Source organism: Cydia pomonella, chromosome 12 (genome assembly GCF_033807575.1).
Source record: "Cydia pomonella isolate Wapato2018A chromosome 12, ilCydPomo1, whole genome shotgun sequence".
Taxonomy (NCBI): Eukaryota; Metazoa; Arthropoda; class Insecta; order Lepidoptera; family Tortricidae; genus Cydia; species Cydia pomonella.
The window spans coordinates 18,862,161-18,881,433 of NC_084714.1; the positions used below are offsets into that span (position 1 = coordinate 18,862,161).

At 37.8% G+C, this 19,273-nt stretch overlaps 2 protein-coding genes across 6 annotated transcripts in view; both read right to left on the reverse strand.

Moving 5' to 3' along the window:
* LOC133523790 (uncharacterized) overlaps positions 1–18,743 on the reverse strand; it is a 40,453-nt gene extending 21,710 nt beyond the window's left edge. The window contains exon 1 of the mRNA XM_061859521.1: positions 16,378–18,743. Within this exon, the coding sequence (XP_061715505.1) occupies positions 16,855–18,144 (1,290 nt within the window). The 5' untranslated portion in view covers positions 18,145–18,743 and the 3' untranslated portion in view covers positions 16,378–16,854. The remainder of the gene's footprint in view (positions 1–16,377) is intronic.
* The window catches only part of LOC133523806 (tyrosine-protein phosphatase Lar), a 701,140-nt gene that overhangs the window by 120,546 nt on the left and 561,321 nt on the right, over positions 1–19,273 (reverse strand). The gene's annotated exons all lie outside the window — the stretch shown is intronic.

Here is a 19,273-nt window from a genome sequence, read left to right on the forward strand (position 1 = left end):
GAGGTTCTCTCGCGCAAACTATTCAGTTTAGAAAAAAATGATATTAGAAACCTTAATATCATTTTTGAAGACCTATCCATAGATACCCCACATGTATGGGTATGTTGAAAAAAAAATTTTTTTTTTAATTTCATGACGTATTAAAAAAAAACTACTTACTAGATCTCGTTCAAACCAATTTTCGGTGGAAGTTTACATGGCAATGTATATCATATATTTTTTTTAGATTTTTCATTCTGTTATTTTAGAAGTTACGGGGGGGGGGACACACTTTTTACCACTTTGGAAGTGTCTCTCGCGCAAACTATTCATTTTAGAAAAAAATGATATTAGAAACCTCAATATCATTTTTGAAGACCTATCCATAGATACCCCACACGTATGGGTTTGATGAAAAAAGATTTTTTGAGTTTCAGTTCTAAGTATGAGGAACCCCCAAAATTTATTGTTTTTTTTCTATTTTTGTGTGAAAATCTTAATGCGGTTCATAGAATACATCCACTTACTAAGTTTGAACAGTACAGCTCTTATAGTTTCGGAAAAAAGTGGCTGTGACAGAATCGGACAGACAGACGGACATGACGAATCTATAAGGGTTCCGTTTTTTGCCATTTGGCTACGGAACCCTAAAAAGCGGCAAATTTAAAAAAAATGTAGGCGCGAAGAGTTATCGTCCCAAAGACAATTTGAAATTCGCGCCTTTTTCTACTGACAAACTTGTTTGACCGGCTATTACTTCTCTTCTAAGGATCTGCGGCGTGCACATATTGCTTTTATTTCACAATTTTTATGTTTTATTGCACAATTATATTGAATGAACGATATTAAATGGCACTATTTGTACGTTACGTACAAATCGCTATACATTTGAAGCGCGTCTCCTCTGCAGAAATCAGAAGACTGTTTTGTACAGAAAATTAAAGACAACTGCCAGCGACCCGCTAGATGGGTTCTCTGTTCAAGGGCGCATTCCGCTATATACGGGTTTTCCCGTGTCATCAGTGTGCGCTGGCTCTGAAAGTGTTAAAAGAATAAAGTAGTCAGCGCGCGCGCAACGGGAGATGAAACGGGCTGCCAGCGCAGTGCACGGAGTGCAGCCGTCGTGGGCACTCAAGCCTGAGTAATTGAGTTAGGGGCCCACTGATTAACAGTCCGCCGGACAGCATCGGCCTGTCAGTTAGAACAAAAAGTTGACAATTCCGAACAACTGACAACCCTTTAAACCGTTTTGTTTAATATTTTTATGTCTTACGAAAGTTTAACTTCAACAATAAAGTACTTTACAAATGTAGTGACCATCCTTTGCCGTCGCATTTTCTCGAAAACGTTCGTATTTGTCATGATACTTCAGTTAACCTCAGTACTTTTTGTAGACTGGCTGAAATAGTATAACTAAATATACGAAGATACGAAAATACGATGGTAAAGGATTATTCACTACATAAGAAGGTTCGAGTGAGTACGAATAACTAGAAAGCTGTCTTACTAGAACGTAAACATAAGAATTCCATTTTCCTAGATGGTGGCACTCCGCAGCGACGCAACAGCGAATGTACGTTTAAACGTCGGAAATAAACGTCTAGGAACTGCATGCTGCAAATGTTATTTCCAAACTCTATTTGCCTATTGATACATTACACACACACGAATAACCATTGAGGTTTTATAAGTAAGAAGCCATGTTGTTTTTAAAAGCTGTTAACGTTTTATTGCATAAGCTAAGCATTGGGAATTTGGGCCGCAATTTTTGACAACTATGTTTATTAAATTTATTCATAAAGGCAATATGATTCGGTCAGCTAAAATGGAGTTTATGATCGCTTTGTCACGTCACAGTTTGTTGTTAAAATACCTAAAGTTAAATTTGAATAATTGAATTAGTTGTTACTTTGTACAATCCCATGTCTATTTTTAACAGTTTTGCTATTCAATAAATTTCCATGTTAGTGAATTAGCAACAATATTATTTTCTTCTAAAAGTACTTTTAAAACAATAATTTGGACAGCATTTAGTGAAATTGCAAATATATAATTTAAAAACTATCTTTGCTATTTCACTACTTACACAAATAAATCGATTTCGGCTCTATTAAGCACATTTTCAGTGTTTTTTTTAGTGTGCACCGCCTTTGGATCTAGTAAATATTAATGTAGCAATTGTAGCCTGAGATATATATTTAGGAATAGAAATATTTTAATGGCAATAACACTTTTTGTTTAGAAAATGAAGACTGAAATAAATTGATTTCTTATTATAGCATTATCAATTAGTACCGATGGCAACCACTTTGCCTGCCTTTTCTCTCTGAGAATACTAATTGGCTGGCATTTTTATAGTAAGAATAGACTAGTAATATTTACTGACAATGGAATTATTAGTATTTTGCTTGTAAAAACAGCTAACATTTCTTACATTAGTTCCGAGTAGTTATCTGTACGAGCTTAGGGACCTGTAACATTCGGCTGGAAAGCCAAAACCCTAAATTTTATTTTTCGTACTGAACTTCCGCCGGGATTCGAACCTGCAGCCCTTGGTTTGGAAGCGCCTTAACGCCACACTACCTATAAAATGTAAGGTTATTATTCGAATTTCTTATTTCCGTATACCGCAACAAAAACACACTCTCTCTCCAAATCAACTTCTTTTTTCGAACTGCCAAAGCGATATCATGTCTTACTATATCCGTTTTGGATCTATAGAGAATGATTGATATCCGTCTTCCAGTTTTATATGACACCGAAACCTGACTTCTTAGAAATAGAAATAGATATAGAAATTATTTATTGTCAGACCACAGGTAAAAATATAAAAGATGTTAATGGTAATATGTCCTTGTCCGTAGTCTACCACATTTATGGTGTACAATATTGAATGTCATGCATTCAAGTTATTTACATTATTTACATACAACATATAACACAGTATTTTATACAATAAGGTCCCCAACTTTATGTCATTACGCTACATCTGTATATGTCAAGTTAATCATTATTATTATTATATTCATATTTTATAATTTGCCATTGTTATTTATAAAGTCAAGTGGAGAATAAAACATTTTGCTTAATAACCATTCATTAAGTGCCTTTTTAAATCTACTATCAAGGTTCTTAAATACATCCGGAATATTGTTATAAATCTTGATTGCCATGGAGAAAATGCTATTTTTGTAAAATGTCAATTTAGTTTGATGCGTATTTACGAGTCTGTACTCGGTTCTCAAGTTACGGTGGAATCTATCGTTCCTTTGATATAAACTAAGGTTATATTTTAAAAAACATAGCCACTTCCTTGATATATAAACAAGGTAGTGGTAAAATCTTATATTTAAGAAAAAGAGGTTTACAGGAGTCTCTTTGAGATGCCCCACAGAGCGCTCTTACACATCATTTCTGCATCTTAAAAACTTTTAGTAATTTTACTTACTATACCTTTGTAGTAACTTACATAATATAACACTAATGCGTCTGTAAGATAAGAGACGAAGTAGTCAAACATTGGTAAACGCTTGCGGCTTCGCGTGGGCCCGAACTGGGGCTGATAAGCCTTGATTGACACTACGTTATTGAGGAATTATGGAGTATAATCTATTACACGTGTAACCCATCTTTGTTTATACATTATGGCTTTAGTTAGGTTTATTTTATATTTGTATTAACTGCTAAAATTTCACTTAACGATTGAAAAACCTAGCGTTACTTACTCGTCAGAGTTACAGCCAGTGTTCATTTAGTAATTGTTTTTATATCTATATTGTATGGGGGAATATGTTAGGTCACCAAAAAAAAAGTACACTTTCGGATAGTTATAATATTAAAACTACAACTAAAAACCGCCTGGATCTGTCACTGAACGACCAGACTTTAACCTACATTATTTGATCATGTAATGTTTGTTGAGGGTAGATTTTGTTCACTTTTATTTAAATACCTGAAGATACAGAGTATTAATAGAGACGATTAAGTGATATTTGCTACTCTTTTGCATAAATATTTTCACAAAAAATGACTGTTTCTGTCTGTGAGTGTTTTCTATGTATTTGAACATTTATATATTTTATTTATATCGTTATCTGAGTACCCACAACACAAGTCTTCATGAGCTTACTGTGGGGCTCAATTTGTGTAAGAATATCCTGTAATATTTTATCTTTAATTATAGTCTTAAACGAAACTAACTATAAGCTATAGCTATGACACGATTAGGTAACATCAAAACGAGAATAATATTAATTAATAAGCCGATAAGTATCAGGCGACCGCAAAAGCCGTGAAAACTGCATTTCCGACGTAGTTGGGCGATTTCAATAATTCTGCGGGTAATAACGAGCTGGTTCAGTGAACTCGATCGTAAAGTGGTTAATTTGTATTGTTCGTACACTACGCTTGTCACTAGCAACGCAGTTGAAATTATATATTTTTAGAGCTCCACAGTCAAAGTGGCAAAAACGGAACATCTGTATGTTATGGCTGTAACTCGAAAATAATATTTAAGCGATATTTGTATGACATTTGGAACATAGGTGTATTTGGTGAGACGCTTCTTAGTTTAGAAGTTTTTTTTTTAAATTATATTTTTAGGGAGGCATTCCATACATGTAACTAAAAGTGAAAAACCAATTTTTCTAATAAAATCAACGCGTGGCACATCATTCGATAAGTCTTTTAAACTAACATTAAGGTTGCTAAGAACGATTTTTGATTAAGTAATTAGTTTTGAAAATAATCGCTTTGAAAGTCCACAAAAATGCGTCGGCCAGATTCGATCTAGATACCGTCAAACGTTTTTGTTTGAAGAAACGTCACTTTTGAGACTGACGTACTTCGTATCTAGACCTAATATTTGACGTATCTTAAAGTTTGAATCGGGCCGTGTGTCCCTATAAAATATTGCATGGAGAGTATATGTCTCGGCGATGGATATGTCATTTCATCGGATCATTCTACATAGATTAAATCGCGGACAGAAGCTAGTAAAAATATAACTGTGGCGAAATCCTTAACATACCCGTATAGGTACTAGATCGACGTGCTTCATATACAACGTTTAGGCTCGCTTGACTCGCTCCTAGCCACATTTTATTGGCTGGCTATTGACACCGAAGACGGCTCAAAGGCGAACAAATCGAATGCAGTTTGCTACGTAACGGACTAGAAATTGCACGGCTCTGAGCGTAGTCATGGTAAAAAGAGTTTTATTTATACGAGTTAAAAAAAAAACATATAACACTTTAAACTTTCACGTTTTGTAGATATATTAAGTGATTAGAATGGGTTTAACGCGATATACTTTCATTATTTTTACCTTATGCGACAATGACGTCATCCGTGACCACAGCTGCATCCCAGCTAAAACGTCTGATAAGGTAAAACTAATGAAATTATATCGCATTGAACCCTTTCTAATCACTAAACAAGATCTAAAAACATGCTGGCGCATTCATATTTTAACAATCTGATCACGATAATATTTTTATATGAAATAGGAGTAAAACGAGCAGAGGGATCTCCTGATGGTAAGCCATTACACACTTGCAACACGAGAGGGGTTCCAAGTGTGATACTGGCATTTAAAATGGCGATGCGCTCTTTCCTTGATGGTTTGAAGGACGTATCTGTCCGAAAATACCCCTGGCGACAGTTCATGCCACAGTTTAGCTGTGCGAATCAGGAAGTTGCTGGAGAAACGCACAGTTAAGGACTAGCAACCATCTAAGACTAAGTGGTCAAGAAAGAAAATATGAAAGATGGATAACAAATCTCAGTACTTTACGCTCGCGTCAAAATATCCTCCTGGTAAATTTAGCGGGATGCAAATTAACGCGCAATATAAGTTCATATCCATGAAGGTTCATCATTCATGACTCAAACTTCTCACATCTACAAGTATATGTGACGATCGACTTTAAGTGAACAAACTTCGACCTACTTACTCACATGATTTGGAGTCAACTTGTAATCACACTGCCTCAATTTGCATCTTATACATATCTATACAAGGTTTAATTTCGATAAACAGGCGTTTACGACACGCACCATACGCTAACAGTCTATTAGGATTATGGCTCGAGCCAAACTGCCACTAATATCTATTATTGTAAATCAAGCTTATGAATATCGCTGTTACCCAGCCCGTATTGATCTGATTTACAGTATGAGTCGATTTCGTTTTGTTGGTTGAATTGCATATAGGGTATAGGTAATAAATTTGCAGTATTAAGGAAAGAGAGCCAACGCGAATATTTTTATTATCAAAATTGAATACCATACCATATACATATAAGTTTATTATTTTTATTAGGCACCAAATACATGGAATTAACGTAAATAATTAAGATGTCACAGGTTAGGTCTAGATATGATATATGTATATTTTTTTAATTTCTTAATTTGTCTGTTTTTGTGACGTTCCACGGGTAAAGGTACCTTATGGCGGCCGGCGGTTACACTGTTATTAACGACGCTCCAATACGAATGCGGCGTTACCCGACGTAAGCGCCAACCGCCCTAAGGTACCCGTGGAACGTCAAAGATTCAAATTCAAAAGATTCAAAGAAGTCACATTTATTCCAATAATCGCGAGCTCTTTTAATGGTAATAGGAGAATAGGTTCGATTCTTCAATTCCGTTACCGTCAAACAAAGCGGATCAAAAATGAAAACGGATAAGAAACTTTTGTGTCCCGAGATATTCAGCTATGTGACAACCAGACAGAGTCGCGACATAACGGTTCCTTTTTACCTTTTGGTACGGAACCCTAAAAAGATGACGCCGATGCCCGGGAGAACTAGAGAAGTAAATGTCAGAAAGCAGGTCCAAAGCAGTAGCTGAGAATGCTAAACGGTATTAGAGCAAGGGAAACAAAACGATATCCCAGTCCTCTTCCAACTCCTAACCTATCCTTTTCCTCAAAGTTGACGGCTAAGACGCCATTAGCATAGCGACTGTCATTATAACTTCTCGAGTAATCGGATCAGCGATAACCAATCAAAACTTTGTCGGCGTGACTTCATCCGACTGATAATGGGGGAGGTGCACACCTCGATGTGAACGTCGTGTTTACGTGACTGTGAACCACTTCTTAGTACAGGATCGCTAGAACTGTGTCGTCTGCATAATTATTAGCTTATTGACGACCGGCAATCCACATTTGCCAGTATTAATTTAACTCTTTCAAATTGCCCCATATGTAGGATGCTGAACAGTAAATTAAACCGCAATTTGACTTATCTTTGTGTCTTAAACCGAAAGTTACCAGACTGAAAAGTGGTGCCGTTATCACCAGTTCTATGAATTTCCCACTGACAATCGTCATACATTAGCCGTCGATTTTTTTTTACCTTTATATCAAATCGGACTTAACTAATTAGCGTGATTATGATTACACTACCTGATTGATATTAGTATACATTTAAAGTATGTTTTATTACCTTTACGCTCATATAAAGTATATATCATCGTTAACGTTATTAAACATAATGGGGTGACATATTATAGGTACCCATATTATATATAGTTCGTGTCATCCACGATGACGCGCAAATTTGTCAAATCTAACCTTTAATAACATGACATTATGAGTCAAGGAACGCGTTGTCGTGAATGACACGATCTACTGTGTCACTGGTACGTGTCTAAACAGAAGAGGATAACGTATGACGGCGTTATCCACGTAATAAGATAAGCAAACAGCTAAAATGTGGAGTGAACTGTCACCCACGGTATTTCCGGATGGATACGGCCTTCAAACATTCAAGAAAAGAGCGTACTTCCATCATATGGCTCCTCTACAGGATGGCCTATCCTACTGGCCCACTAAGATGGGCCAGCGTGTAGAAAGGGTAGTGGTGTAGGATGGCTTATGGCGCGGCGGGATGGCCAGGGTATCGGTTTTTCGTCCGCACATCAAAAGTGGGCCAGCGATGGTGCGTACGCATCTACCCGTGTCCCATTCCATAGTGCGTGCTCTCAACCATCGCATGGCCATCTCGCTGGTCCAGCGCTCGGCCATCCTGTAGAGAAGCAGTAACCATTACATGGCCATCTCACTGGTCCAGCGCTGGACCATCGTGTAGAGGAGCCATTAAGTACCGGCAACGCACTAACACCAGAAGGGTTGCACTTATCCGTGGGCGACGATAACCGTTTACCATCACGCGAAACGTCTGCTCGTTTGCCTCCTATATCATAAAAAAAGCGACAAAAACTGAGACAGACATTGTCGTTATCATTTATCACGCTATCACGTCGATAAATCCGAACTATCCGTACAAGAACACAACACTTTACTTACCAAATGAGTAAACAACAAAACAGAACACATAATTGCGTTATTACCTTATTACTAGTTTGATTGTACAGGGTGTGCACATTTACTTGCGATACGGCACGTACAGTTCAGCACGTAGCTAGCCCTCGTATCCATACTAATATCGTATGGACATTAGATCTAATTACTCACGCATTACTAATAGTAGGTACATTAATATGCAATCGAATCGCATTGATGGCTTAGATTATGATAATCGTAAATCCTATAATTCGAATCCTAGCGTTGTGGCTTTTTCACGGCTCACTAAGACAGCCTGGGTTCCGCCCGGCAGCCTAATCCAAACAATGAACACAGGCACTAATGTTTAAAAATTTACACAAATGTTTACAAAAACGACTGGGTCACTAGGCCTAGTCGGGAAGTATTGTTTGCAACCTTAAATAAATAGCTATTAAAACAAATATTAGAAGTAGGTACCATAGTCGCTACTATAAACACATAATTTTTAATTTTTCGCAATTCATAATTCATCATTTTTATTGCAATGACAGAAAATTGCTGTTAAATTTACATTGTTACTATAGCTCGTTTAAGAGTTACCTGCAGCTGCACTGACTTTTTAATGAGAAAGTGCACATATTTGACGACCGGTCTGGCCTAGTGGGTAGTGACCCAGCCTACGAAGCCGATGGTCCCGGGTTCAAATCCTGGTAAGGGCATTTATTCGTGTGATGAGCAAGGGTACTTGTTCCTGAGTCATGGGTGTTTTTCTATGTATTTAAGTATTTGTAAGTATTTATATAATATATATCGTTGTCTAAGTAACCTCAACACAAGTCTTATTGAGCTTACTGTGGGACTTAGTCAATTTGTGTAATAATGTCCTATAAACGTCATACCTGTATATGAATTTGTCACGTTGTCGTTTATATCACGTTTTTTGTTTCAAATGAATGACACTGTCGCCGGCCAAGTATGAGTAGAGTTATCTTGGACTGCCTCTAATAACATCTTCAAATTGTGACTTGGAACCACGCAGAGTACGAAGACCGTAAGAACATATTTTGCCAACTATTTGATATTTATTGTTCAGTGTTTTGAGGCGACGATTATTTTAATAATCAAGTTTTTGATCTTTTGTCAAAGAAAAAGGAACCTACACCTGCAAATCTTTAGACGGGACAGCGTGAGACAATCGCGGAATGCTCAAAATTCTGCCTTGGAACCACAGATTAACAAATAAATAAATCATCCTCATTCCCTTATCTAAATTGAACAGCCTGTAGACCGATCGAAACCCACCAACCTACAGACCGCAACGCCAAACTTGCCAGGGTAAGCAAAAGTATCGGGTAACTTGTTCGCCAACTAACGGCTTCAGGTGGATAAAGATAACTGGCTTGTCATGTTCTTGTAAATAATCAATTTCCATGTATCTTGTAAGTCTGCTGGGTAATATTAATGAGTGCGCCTACGGATAAATGCCTGCGTATTCAATAGTGTATGGAATTCTGTGAAACCTTTATACTTATAGTTTTGGATAGTAATTGATAGTCCAATTCGAATGTACACTGATATCGAAATAATATTTGAATCATGTTATTTAATTATCTCGAGTCTCGCCCGCACCAATACATGGACAAGTATGAGCGAAATGCTCGATAGCTAAATAACATAAATAAATATTATAGGACATTATTACGCAAATTGACTAAGTCTCACATAATCGAACCAGCATCCTCCGTTTACGCGACAGATGCCTGAACCGCTCGGCCACCCGGCCTAGGTAGCATGGATCGCAATTTCCAAGTATATGACAATTTCCAATTCCAGCCCTAGGCACTGGAGACTTACATAATTTTTCCTTTGTATATGACATTTATTTCGGCCATCTAAATATTAGATTCTAACATAAATTAATGGACCAAGCCGGACAAATGCGGTGTCAAATGAGTCAAACTGAATCCGACAGCCGCCCGGAAACAACCCGCCATCATGGAATCCTGTCAGCCGGAAACCCATTTTTCATATTTATCTGCGTATGCTTGGGTCTCAACTTTTAAACGTAGAACGCATTGTCATGTTGCAGCATTTTTCAAACGGGAAGGGTACGCTGACAGATGCGATATCAATACAATTTTGCGAGATTTGGCGTTAAATGTATGGAGATGATACCTGTCACCATATCTATCATTTTTGAACAATTTTGGGGCAAATGGGGCAAAGCTTTGAGACACTTTTTTCTCCTGTAAGGATAAAAAGGGCTCGCGATCCTCACTAGAAATAACATAAAAGTAGCAAAGGTCACATAAAAAAGCAACTTTATAATAATCGTTGCATACCGCGCCTCTTAGGAAGAAAAGCCTTAAATAAAACCAAGTATCGCATGTAAAAAGCTTTGAAATATTAAAGTGCAGTAAAAATAAGTCGACGGCCGCCCGGTGTATTATTTGATCTCCCTTAACTTTGAGGCAACAACTGACAGAAACTCAACGTAATAATATTAAGCCCAACGATGTTACACAACATAGCGTTATTCTATAACGGTTTCCTATAACTGTTTCTTTGGTAACTAAGAAACTGTTAATTTTTGTGACGAGAAGATTCCTAAATGGCTTAGTTGAGCTTAAAGTATTTCGGGTAATCAGAATAATACCTTCTTTAAAACTATTCTTCCTTCCTCCTTAATACTTTATCCTTCTTTAATACTTTCTTTAAAACTATTTTGGAAGGCAAGATCGAAGGTAGAAGAGGAAGAGGAAAACCACGAGCAAGTTACACGCAACAACTAAAAGGAAAAGCAAATGTCGTGTCTTACAGGGACCTAAAGAACTTGGCCGATGACCGCGAAAACTGGCGTCTACTCCACCGACAAGAGCCATGCTCTTAAATGATGATGATGATGAGAATAATACCTAATTTAATTCGTACGTTTAACCAACATAAACGAGTGAAACCGAGAAACATCAAAAACACCTTCAAGTAACAATTCGCGTTGCGATTGCATTAGTTGTAATTGTAATAGTTTTTCAAAACTGCATCTCAAATATCAATATAAACGCTATCCTCAATATCATATCAAGTAAACGCAATGAAATATTTATCATTTAAAATCATCACTTAAAAATGAAATCTACCAGCCAACATACTTATGGAAACAACTCAAAACTTATATGAAATTCCATCACTACTCTTGTGGATAAAATGCAACTTTCTCATCAGTTTTTGAAAAATAAAGGGGGCCTTTACGACACCTCTGAGTACTAATGGCTCATCGACAACAGTTATTTAGAAACAGTTACCCAAAACAGTTTCTTGCTGAATAAAGTAACGTTTCGTTTCACAGAAAACTCGAGACGGCCCAGCCCTATTAAGTCAAGGTATTTAAGTATTATAACAATATCTAATATGACACGTGCGAAGGTAAAGTTTCCGAATAAATTATGAATGATTTTACGCGTGAGTTAGATGCTAATGTGTTTTTCTCGGAACTTTTTATCAAAACGACAAAGTTGTGATACATTATAATAATGAATAAGCACATTTAGATTAAGCTGCCTCGATATTACTTTCCCTCTTCAAGCTTACTAAGGGAAGCTGGCCGAAATTAGGGTATATTCTCAAAACGACTTGAAACGAATCAACACCGTAACACAACCGTCATCATCTTCCTCGCGTTGTCCCGGCATTTTTTTTCCCACGGCTCATGGGAGCCTGGGGTTTGCATAGCAACTAATACCTAAATTTGGCGTAGGCACTAGTTTTTACGAAAGCGACTGCGATCTGACCTTCCAACCCAGAGGGTAAACTAGGCCTTATTGGGATTAGCCCGGTTTCCTCACGATGTTTTCCTCCACCGAAAAGCGACTGGTAAATTTCAAATGAAATTTCGTACATTAGTTCCGAAAAACTCATTGGTGCAGAGGTGTGAACCCGCGACCTCCGGATTGCAAGTCGCACGCTCTTATCACAAGCACTATTTAAATAAGTAAATATTCTTCATTGTCAATACACAGAAAATACTCTTACAGCTAGGTAACAACATGCGGTCTTATCTCTAAGAAGCGATCTCTTCCAGACAATCTTTGGGTAGCAAAAAACTAAGAACTGCCTTATTAATATCTATATCAATATTATATTCAGTATTTTCTAGTTGTTCTCTGTCATATATAAAACTGTGTTCAGAACTAAGTAATATAAATAATAGTCACACCAAAAGTAAGACATGTAGGTATTAGTTTTGTATCATAATTGAGAGATTATGGAATTTAATAGTTCGTTTAAATCTTTTGCGATATAATTAGTGTATAATTGTCTTTAAATCAGTCTCTAAACGCACCCTAAACGTACTGTTTGCAGTAATTAGCTGGATAATTATAATAGGCTCATGTATTACAACACGTACATTCGTATTGCGATAATTCAATATGAATATTCATAACTCATTAAAGTTACCTTAATTACGAGCCATCCCCTTAAACACTGGCATAGATCACTTGCACACTAGATGCAACAATATTGGTAACTAGCTTCTGCCCGCGACGTCGTCTGCGCGAAATGATGATGATGACTTGATGAGTGATAAAGACAGTCCTTTCCCAGGGCTCAAACTATCTTCATACTAAATGTCATCTAAATTCAGCGGTTTAAGGTGCATCCACAATGCTGTTAAATTTACAGACTGTGTTGATATCTGTCAACTATAAAATGAGTAATGTTTACTAGTCAGTAACTAGTAAACATTACTCATTACTGGAAAGTATATACGCTGGTATACTTGACGCGGCCAATGATGACCCCTATGACAGTTCATTTTTGTATGAAGTAACTGTCAATGTCAAATGTGTTTGGGTTTTTTTTGGTACTTTAACACATTTTTTATTGAGAAATGTAACAATTTAGTAATAAAAATATGGTAAAAACCCACTTCAATTATTTCTTAAATTAAGTCTATCCAATAGTGAAATCGAGAAACTGTCATATGGATCATCATTGGCCGCGTCAAGTATAGCAATCATTTTTTGTCTCCGTTCACGACCTGCGCCTACTTAAATTATTAATAACACCAAAGATAAAATTAAGGACAGCCTAAAATACCTACTTACAGTAATTAAAACAAAAAACTAATGAAAAATAATCATAAAATAGGCATAAACGTTTATTAAATTATAGCTAAAATTACAAAATCAACCCAATTGATTAAGCAAGTGTAAAACTGAACATTCATAATAATTTATAACAACTTTTTCAGTCGTAAAAAATAAACCTTTTATAAACAGCTAGCTTAGAAGGCATCTCTTATTGCAATACGCTTCATAATGAGGAATCTATGGGAGTTACTCTACAGCACCGTGTAGGAGCCAAATTCCCGTAATTCCGCAAATATACCAGCGGCGCCGACTTGAAATATGACATAATTATCACGATTTACCCGTCAATTATGTGACTGCAGAACCCTAAATCGAGGAGTTAAGACGAACAATAATTCTTCTCATTTACAAAGGAAATTGTCGCTGTGTTATTTCGCAGGAGTATGGTTTAGTGACGTAACCGTTCCTCGAAGGAATGATGAGGAATTTTTAATATCTGTACACGTAAAAAGTAATATTCTTAAGGAGTTACAAGAGAGCTGACCTTTTGCTGACATTTGGCATTTGATTATGAGAATATTTAAAGACATTATGTAATCTAATATTAAAGTCAGATTATTCCCGGAAATCATCTACCATAAAATGTTTATGTGATAATTAAAAAAAATGTTGTTAAGATGCTTTTGTCAAACGGGGAGTACCTATTACGGGCATAATATATTATGTAATTTTTGTGATTACAACGGGTAACATATACAACTACAATATGTGTACAAAACTCGCGAGTTAAAGTGTTATAATTATTCTTAAAACTTGAAACCACAGTTCTCAAGTAAAGCTTTAAAAAATAATTATGCACGGTAAGTACACCTGCATGCCGTTGGCTGTGGACGCATGAAGAACCAGAGTTTTCCATCATTCTTTTATTCGTCCACAAGTAACCATAGCCGCTTACCGCCAGGCTGACGGTAGACCTGTTTGCCACGGGAACATTCCCGTTGCCACCTCACTAGATGTCTTTAGTTGCAATTTAGAAGGCTCATTATCGGGCGAGCGTCGTCCGAGGGCGTTTTAATGCTTATTTATTGAAAGGCTTGTCTTCGGCCGCGAGTTATTTTCCGAGGGATCATAGTGTCAGCGGGGCAGTTTTATGTGGTTGGCGGAGATTGTGTGCGATAGACTCCATAATTTTTCGATTCACGTCGAATAGCTGAAGTTAGGGCGCATCCTGCAATTGCTGAGACAATCTGTCGAGATATATATATATTCATCTACTACCTACAACACAATCTATATTGAGCTTACTAATGTGGGGCTAGGTAAATTTGTGTAAGATTGTCCCATATTTATTAATTTATTATATACATATATATACCGCATGACGGGAGCAACCCGAGTGCAAGCGAGGAAGGGTCTGATAACTTAGGCGCAGATATAAGAGTCTAAGGTATTGGTTGCATGATCACGAACCATGAATTGACGTCTTGTTTCATTAATATCACACCAGAATTAAATATGTTGACCAAAGTGAATGAACATCAAAATACCCAAATCATTATGATGGCGACCATTCTTGTATGCTGCGTCTATTAAGTGATCTGTGTTGACCGGGGTCGTGACGCTAAGCCACATAGTACGGTCGCCAAATCTCAAAAGCCCTCTAGAAACACGATTTAATTGACTCGGCTCGGCCTTACCCACAACCGGTATCAATGTGTTCGGACAGTTCTCCTGATCACCGTACATGCGGTAGTAAAGCGGAAAAATGGTGGAGGGGATAGTAATGACGTCACAAAGATGGCGGCCGGACCTATTCTTTTTGGCGGTGTATCTCGAAAACCACTTAACCGATTTTAATCATCGAGGTGTCAAATAATAGCTTATATTATGGAGATTATTTCCTTTTCTACAAACATTTACATGAAACCTATAGGAAAAAAAATAATCACAAAAAACAGTTTTTTTATAAAATTATTATTTTTTATTTTGTAAAAATCTCCGTAAATATTAGCATTTCGCAAATTTTGTTTAATATAAAACATATTGCTTCATTATCAAGGAATATAATGAGCCTTAAAACATACAGATCGAGTAATAAACAATGAAGCTACACTCATTTATTTGCGCATGGGTAACGATAACTGGCTTTTACCGGTCGAAACTGTGGTGACTGTTACGATACGTATTGAATGGAATTTATAGAGTATCGGTTTTAATTACTGAAATTATAATTAAAATTATAAAAACCAGACACAATAATGTTACCTTACTTCGACGTTTAGTCTCTTTTTTCGTCTTAATCATAGGTAGGTACATATTTCTTTTTACTTAAAAATTTTATACTCAGCTCGGCCTTACCCACAATCGGTATCAATGTGTTCGGGCGTTTCTCCTGATAACCGTACATGCGGTAGTAAAGCGGAAAAATGGTGGGAGGGGATAGTAATGATGTCACAAAGATGGCGTCCGGACCTATTCTTTTTGGCGGTGTATCTCGAAAACCACTTAACCGATTGTATTCATCGAGGTGTCAACTAATAGCTTATATTATGGAGATTATTTCCTTTTTACAAACATTTACGTGAAACCTATAGGAAAATAATAATCACAAAAAACATTTTTTTTTATACATTTGGTTGGTAGGTTTGTCTTATGTTTTAAAGCAGTAAAATCTTTCAAGTCGAAACACAGTATAAATATACATTTTGTTGTCTAATCTAAAAGTATGATGTTCATTGTTTAAGACTGATTAGTGATTACTGAATTAAATAACATGCTATTTGTTATTTTTGTTTTTAAATCAGGTATTAATTTATTCACTATGTATCACTATACAGGCAAAATGTGTATCATAGTTGGTCTGTAAGTACTTACTACTTGTGTCGAATATAGGTATAGGATGAAATTTTAACCACCAGCCATACTCTGCGCAGTGACTTTACAGGTCATACTGAACAACTTTTATTATGGGACCAATGCCGAATCACGCAAGAAAATTTGGATCTGGAATGACACCCACTGGCTGTGCCCTACCACACAAAGCGAGATGACATTCACAATGCCCATACCTCCCTTTTGGACGTAGTTTAAGGACGTACCCGGGTCCATGACGCATGCTCGCCACACCGCTGCTTAAAATAAGCTGACGCACCGTAAATTGAACTGCGTAAAAATCGCAAAAAATATTACACGGAGATCTTATGGCAGACACCGTACCGGTGACGTAAAAGACGCAACTGTTTTGCGAACAAAAAAGATTCGCGTGAAGCACGTCACTGCGATTCCGTACCGTCACCGATTTTTAAACAGCGGTGTGGGGAGCATGCGTCAAAAACGGTACGCATACGACGCGTCACTGCGATTCCGTATCGTGACCGTTTTTTAAGCTGCGGTCTGGTCGCACCTTGTATTGTATTGTATTGTATTGTATTCGGGCGATTTTTCCGCAACTCGACGACTTGCGCCTATTTTGCGTGATATGTTGGGGGTGGGCTAGTCCTGCCAGCCCAGCTCCTCGAGGAATCCTATCAAACCTTTGATGTTGAGTAGGACCTCGGGGAGGTCTCTCGGAGATCCGAGATGTTTAGCCCTGTATGGAGTCACTCCGCTGCATTCCAGCACCACGTGAGAGGCTGTTTCTTCTGTCTCCATGCAACCTCGGCACAGGGGACTGTCTGTGACACCTGTTGTGAAAAGATGTTTGTTAAATAGTCCATGACCTGTTATGACACTGGTTACCATACTCAGTCGGACCTTCCCTAGTTGCAGGAGCGCCCTTGTGAGTTTTCCGTTGATGCCAGGCATGGCTTCTTTTGCCTGTCTGCATCCAGTCTGGTTCAGCCAGTGTTCTGTGTGTAGTTTCCCTGTACGTGCCAGCAGCATTGAGCGTACCTTGCTAAATGGTATCGGAAGAATCTGTTCCGGACCAATCGCCCCCGCATTCGATCCTTGCCTGGCAAGCTCGTCCGCAGCATCGTTACCTCGGGATCCACTGTGTCCCTTGATCCATTGTAGGGTGATCTTGTTATTATGACATACCTCCATTAGTCGTTCGTGGCATTCGTGTATAAGTTTGGATGTAACTATATGGCTATTTAGAGCCATTAAGACTGCTCTACTGTCGAAGAGTATGCGGATGGAGGATCCTACTACCTTCCTTGCAGTGATGGCAGCCGCCGCGTTTATGATGCCCATGCACTCAGCTTGGAATACCGAGTTATGGGCTCCTAGCGGAGTGGTGATCGACATGTTCAGGTCTTCTGAGAAGGTTCCAGAGCCCGATCCGCTGTCTGTTTTGGACCCATCAGTGAAGATTCTCAGCTCCCGGGGATTGAGTCCTTCATGATTGTCGTCCTCATATAACTGTATTTTGTACCTTTTATCGAAGATAGCTTGTTTGTGAATCCGGTCCGTGCCTGACCTAAGCACTGGAAATTCGTCATACACCTTTTCCAGGCATTTTGTGTGAAGAGCTCCTGTGATGTTAGACCATATCTTGAGGGTTCGCAACCTTACCGCTGAGAGACTGGCCTCTTGCTGTATGTGTAGGTGCAGCGGTGGAAGGTTTAGCATGACCTCCATGGCTGCAGTCGGGGTAGACCTCGTGCAGCCAGTGGTGGCCGCGCATGCGAGCCTTTGAAGTCTTTGTAGTTTGTCTCGTACGTTGCCTAGGTTTGTTCTTGGCCACCAAACCAGAGCACCGTAACAGAGTAAGGGGCGGATTATCGTCTTATAGAGCCAGAGGGTAATTTTCGGGTTGAGTCCCCACCTCTTACCAATCATCCTTCTGCACTACCAGAAGACAACTCCCGCCTTGTCTATCCGTTTGTTGATGTGGTTGTTCCAATTGAGTTTATTGTCGAGAGTTAGTCCTAAGTACTTAACTTCATCGGACAGCTGTAGCTCAGTTTGGAAAAGTGTTGGTCTGGTAAAGTTGGTCGCACCTTTATATGGGACAGTCAAATTTTTTTTCGCGATTTCGGAATTGGTCCCATAGTAAAAATTGTTAAGTATGACCTATAAAGTCGCTGCGCAGAGTATGACTGGTGGTTAAAAGTTCACCCTGTATAAATTTTTTAAGTAAAAAGAAATATGTACCTACCTATGATTAAGACGAAAAAAGAGACTAAACGTCGAAGTAAGGTAACATTATTGTGTCTGGTTTTTATAATTTTAATTATAATTTCAGTAATTAAAACCGATACTCTATAAATTCCATTCAATACGTATCGTAACAGTCACCACAGTTTCGACCGGTAAAAGCCAGTTATCGTTACCCATGCGCAAATAAATGAGTGTAGCTTCATTGTTTATTACTCGATCTGTATGTTTTAAGGCTCATTATATTCCTTGATAATGAAGCAATATGTTTTATATTAAATTAAATTTGCGAAATGCTAATATTTACGGAGATTTTTACAAAATAAAAAATAATAATTTTATAAAAAAACTGTTTTTTGTGATTATTTTTTTTCCTATAGGTTTCACGTAAATGTTTGTAGAAAAGGAAATAATCTCCATAATATAAGCTATTATTTGACACCTCGATGATTAAAATCGGTTAAGTGGTTTTCGAGATACACCGCCAAAAAGAATAGGTCCGGCCGCCATCTTTGTGACGTCATTACTATCCCCTCCACCATTTTTCCGCTTTACTACCGCATGTACGGTGATCAGGAGAACTGTCCGAACACATTGATACCGGTTGTGGTTAAGGCCGAGCTGAGTCAATTAAATCTGGCCTCGGAGCGGCTTGGCGACCGTACTAACAATGGGAACAAACCTCCTATCGTGCAATCCTTTACTTTAAGTTCTTTATAGCTAGAATCGACGTCTAAACTTACTATTTTGCACCTTACTGGGTTGTCATAAGGTATAAAAAGGGTATATATCTTTGATATCGACTATGGGT